Source organism: Sorghum bicolor, chromosome 8 (assembly GCF_000003195.3).
Source record: "Sorghum bicolor cultivar BTx623 chromosome 8, Sorghum_bicolor_NCBIv3, whole genome shotgun sequence".
NCBI classification, from domain to species: domain Eukaryota; kingdom Viridiplantae; phylum Streptophyta; class Magnoliopsida; order Poales; family Poaceae; genus Sorghum; species Sorghum bicolor.
Window position 1 is genome coordinate 44,863,892 of NC_012877.2, and position 5,448 is coordinate 44,869,339.

At 46.5% G+C, this 5,448-nt stretch overlaps 1 protein-coding gene across 1 annotated transcript; it reads left to right on the top strand.

Moving 5' to 3' along the window:
• Positions 383-5,030, top strand: LOC8061266 (F-box/FBD/LRR-repeat protein At5g22660). The gene is made up of 4 exons (XM_002442076.2): positions 383-1,468; positions 1,573-1,713; positions 2,217-2,610; positions 4,642-5,030. Exons 1-4 carry the CDS (start codon positions 455-457, stop codon positions 4,662-4,664), a joined length of 1,572 nt encoding a protein of 523 aa, XP_002442121.1. The 5' UTR covers positions 383-454; the 3' UTR covers positions 4,665-5,030.

Consider the following 5,448-nt stretch of genomic DNA (forward strand, 5'->3'; position numbering starts at 1 on the left):
CCATTTTTTCTTTCTTTGCGCTATTGTTTTTGGTATGCTTGTTTTATTTTGAAGGCTCCAAGTGTCTTCCTATTTTATACTTGGTTGTGAATCTTAGTACAACATGCCAAATGATAAACAAAAAGCTCCTTTGCTGGGACGTAAAATATTCAAAGCTCATCTGCCCAAGATCCCAGACAAAAGGAGTCAGGGGCACAAGCTCATCTGCCTCCTGTTTGATTAATTTAATTAACGTGAAGTAGAAGTACTCTAAATCTCTAATGATAACTCAAAACAAATACAGTGACTGATAAATGGGCCCAGGAGCAACGAGCTTCGGACATTTGGCCCAACCAAACCGGACACCATGACAACCGAACCCTACAAATCTCACTCACTCACCACCCGCCGCCACTCAGTTGGTTCTCTCCCTCCTCAATCGGGACCGAGAGCTAAAACCTAGCCCGCGCCGGCCATGTCCCGCCGTGCGCCGTTCTCCAACCTGGACCCCGCGACGGCGGCCGACACGCGGCGCCAGCGCTACGACCAGCACGAGCAGGACGGGTACATGGAGCATCTCCTGCCGTACATCCACAGCTGCGTCCCCGACCCGCCCGTCTCCACCACCGCCCGCCTCGTCGCCCGCCGCACTGGCCCTTCCGACGGCGTCGACCGCATCAGCAGCCTCTCCGACACGCTCCTCCGCGACATCGTCTCCCGCCTCCCCTTCAAGGACGCCGCGCGCACCGCCGTGCTCGCCACGCGCTGGCGCGGGCTCTGGCTCGCCGCGCCGCTCGTCGTCGCCGACGCGCACCTCCTGAACCACTGGCCCCCGACGCCCGCCGACGCGGCGCCCGTCACCGCCGCCGTGTCGCACGCCCTCGCCACGCACCCGGGGCCCTTCCGCTGCGTCCACCTCGTCTCCACCCGCATGGACGCGTACCAGCCCCAGCTCAAGCGCTGGCTCCGTCTGCTCGCCGCCAAGGGCGTCCAGGAGCTCGTCCTCGTCAACCGCCCGTGCCCGCGGGAGGTGCCCCTCCCCGACACGCTCTTCCGGATCGCCACCCTCACCCGCCTCTACATCGGCGTCTGGAAGTTCCCAGACGCGGCCCACCTCCAAGGCGCCTCCTTTGCCAACCTACGCGAACTCGGCATCTTCAGCGTCGTCGTGGAGGACGGGGACATCGACTCTGTCGTCGCCAGGAGCCCCGTACTGGAGATCCTCAACATCCAAGGGACCATTAAGGGGTTGCGTCTCGTCGGCAACAGCCTTCGGTGCGTGCAGATCTGCGCTTCCGTGGTGGAGAACATTGCCGTGGTGCACACCCCTTGTCTCGAGCGGCTCATCCTGTGGGACGTACGGGGATCTCCCAACCCTGCCAGTGGCTTGTGCACCAGGATCAAGATTGGAAAAGCCCCCAAGCTGCGCATTTTGGGATATCTGGAGCCAGGAAAACACGTGCTAGAGATTGGAGGCACCACCATCATGGTAATTCTACTGCCTCCTATATATCCTTCCATTTTGTTCACATGGCAACCATGTCATGCGGAATGCAATCTTTGATAGTTCGTGTGGTACTTTGTGCATCACAGGCTGGCATTAAACCAAGCGCAAGCACAATGCTCAGGACGGTCAAGGTCCTGAGCATCAAATCGTGTTTTGGATCCAATGACACCAAGATGTTGCCTGACTTCCTGAAATGCTTTCCCAACGTTGAGGCTCTTCACGTTATTGTAATACTCTCATGATGCACACTAGTACTGTTGTTCTCAGTTACTTCTCAAATAAGAGGAATATAAAACAAGTTGGTATGCATGTGTTAAACACGATCATTAATGGGCATGTTTTGTTCTGTAAACTGATATGTGTTACAATGAAAATCTATGCAAATAGCATTTTCTATACTTTATTGAGCTTAATGATTTAAGGCACAGTTACTGCATCTGATTGCCTCCGGTAAACAGTTTTATTTTGCATGGTAAATGCCCTAAATTAAACAAGAGCTATAACTGCAAATTACAGTCTGGAGAATGCATTCTAGTATTTTTGTTTTACCTTTTTGCTATATAATTTGTAGACAAGCTTTAGACCCATATATTTTCTTCCTTCTATAATCTTCTAGCATAACTTGCTTAGCATTTCTGTTCTATGATTTATTGATATAACTTGCTACTTTATGAACCATCACTTGCTTAGCTTATCTGTTCTATGATTTATTGATTTGCAACATTTGCAGTCTGTCAAATGTAATGAACCTGGTGACAAGCTCAACACCAAGTTCTGGCAAGAGGCTGGTCCCATTGTAAGTGTGCTTATGCGCATCAAGGTGATGACAGTCCGTGAGTTCCGAGGGGAGCAACATGAGCTTGCCTTCCTCCAGTATTTCTACGAGAATGCACGGGTGTTGAAGTATGCATCAGTCGTGGCAGCCAATGCAAGGGTCACTGGAATATCAGACAAACAGATGTTTTCCATTCTGCAGAATATGAATGATGCAAGATGGGCTAGTAAATTTGGACTGGCTATCATGGGAAGCAATGGTCCCGAAGGAGGTAGACCCTGGATGTTTGAACGAGGATCAAATTTTTCTGATGATGACCCTTTTGCACCAGTTAAATTTCTTGAACATGGTCAGTATTCCTTTCCTTCACGACTTTATGCCTGTCTAGATTTTATTCATGTTAATGTGTTTCTTAATTGTGTATTGGTTGCATTTTTCATATTGTCGATTATGTAAGATACACACTTGGACTCATGCAAGTTGGTCATAAAAACTAGCACGTCACTGTTTACATTTTCTTGGAGGCCAGGTCTGTGTAGTAGTACCAAAATGACAGTACTGTATTCATCTCATCATTTGAGGCACTTAGCAATTGTCAAAATAAGTCTTTCTGTATTCCTCTATTATGCAATGTGAATCTTCACGTGCAGCTTTATATAAAGCTTGGTTGAATAATTTAGGCTTGCATTCTGGTGATGAGGCATCTTTAACTGCATGAACATTGGACATCCTTGACCAATTGTGAGATAAACACCAAGCATTGACATTGCTTAGGTCTTATATGTAGGAGCCTTTGCATCCAATTCTGTATCATATACTACAGGTGGGTTGTGGACATTCAGAATTTTAGGGGTTCCATTTTTCTCAATTTTGATTTTCCACAAAGCTAAGTTGCAGTGAAGTATTGAACTATATTGATTTGTTCTTGTATGCCCTTATCTTCATGTTGTACTGTTTCCTTGTGGTTTTCACGCACCATGTAAATTAGTTATGCAGCATACCATTTTCGTTCATGTTTTGTACATCAGTACACACATTGTTGTTGTAGATTGTACAAATTGACCACACAGATTTGAGAGCTCTGGAAGCTGACTCCTAGTGACACCCTTAGCAGACTATTACATTTCATACAACATAGTTTTTTTTTGCGAGACCCAGTTACAGACTTATATGCTCATATACACGAGTGCATACTCACCCCTATAAATGCACGCACGCACACCTTACCCTTATGAGCACCTCCAAAGAACTGAGTTGGACCGGCAAATCTCAAGATTGACGAAGTCACCAGAGGCACCTCACTGTCGACGGGCACGTCGCCTACCACTGAAAGCATAGCGCCGTTAAATCCTGAAATAAATCTAGGAAAATGCGAGCATCCGTGTCAAGTTCGTGTCAAATCAGGGACTTGAACCTAGGTGGGCAGGTTCCACCACAAGAAACCCAACCAGCTGATCTATAATCAGTTCGCATTTCATACAACACAGTTGGGATATGTATACCATACCACAATGATGCTACTAGCTGAATTTTTACCTTTAGCTGACAACTAAATCATAACATATACTTCAAGTAGCGGGGCTCATTTAATGGCAAAATTTACACATGGCTAAGAGGTCAAGGGTGAAGGGAATATAGCCTCACTTTGTATTATGGTTTAGTTGTTATTGCCAATGTTTTCCGATCGTCTGATTAATCACGATTAATCGTCCGTATCGGTACTTAGCACTCGATTAGGCCCTCCGATTCGATTCAAGTGATCAGAAACCTAAACATTCGATTAATCGTCGATTATTCACGATTAATTGCCCGATTAGGTCTCTTGGCCGATCAGCGCTAAATAGGCAGGTGGGCTGCTTCAGTTTACTGGGCTATATTTATTTGGGCTAGGCTCATTAGGGTTTCTCTTGTATACCTTACCCCCACTCTTTCTCTGAGTCCTCACACCCACTCCACCGGTCAGCTATGTGTGCAGTTATTGAACTTCTGAGCTGCATCTCTTCCCTGCTGCGTGCATCTCACTCCCTCCTCCCTCTCTTCCAGTTCCAATACAATCAGCCCGTCTATGGATCTTCCCTGCTGCTTCCTCCTCCCTTCTGCTACAGGGTCACCTATTCTCTTCCCCACCTGCTGCCTGCAGGTTCAAGGGAGCACGAAGATGAGCTAACTAGAAATATAGTCTTGTGATATATATCATACATATATGATATATATACATAGTCCTGCTATATGCTAGACCAACCAATCAGAGGTCAATTAATCGTCTTGATCGTCCTAATCGGTACCAAAACGATTAGGGATGATAAGCTGATTTAAAAACATTTATCGCTCTGCGTGGCTAATCAGGTTGTCTTTTGCCATTGCTTTCTTGTGACCACAGGCCCTGCCTCTGCGCCAAGATAGAACAAGACTGCTTGTGGTGGCACACGCTGCATCTGAGATCTTCAACCTATGAAGCATGCATGTGTTCTGGTTCTGTAATGAGTAACTACTCTTGAAGATTCCCTCCCGTTCTTAGTTCTGCCAGCACGGTTAGCTTGAGTGTTGCAGTTAGCAGTACCATTTTGATGCAAGTGACCACCTTTCTGTGGTAAATGCTTTTAGACTGGGTATTACAGACCACTGAAATCTGCATTTCATGTGGTTTCGTTAGCTAGCTGTATCATCATACATTGATGTTGCATTGTGTAGTTTCTGCTAAACATATGGCTTTGATGCTAATGATAATTAGTGATAACTAAGCTAATTCATGTTTCATGCACTGTATAATTTTCCTGTCGACTTGGCGTGAAATGTTTGTTCCACCAAGTAGTTCGGGAGCACGAACTTTCAGCAACAAAATTTGAAGGTGAGCCAAGTTCGCTGCATGAACTGTAATGTTGAATGCATTTGAAATGTCTCCGTAGTTGCTGAATTGAAAGGTTGGCCTGGTTCAGTTGTCGGGGATCTGAATTGAACGAGGATGGGGATGCTTAGGTTTGCTGAATTGAACGAGGATGGGAATGCTTCCATGCCTCCTGTGTTTGCTATAAGGGATAGTTTTGAAGAATTCATCAATCCTCGACTTGATTAGGCATAAGTTCTGTTGCACAAACCTGAGGTCCCGACACTTGACGCATCCTCGTAAGAGCGTTCGGCTGTAAGCAGCAGCAGCTGCACCTCTGTGTTATCTTATGGCTTTTTTCGT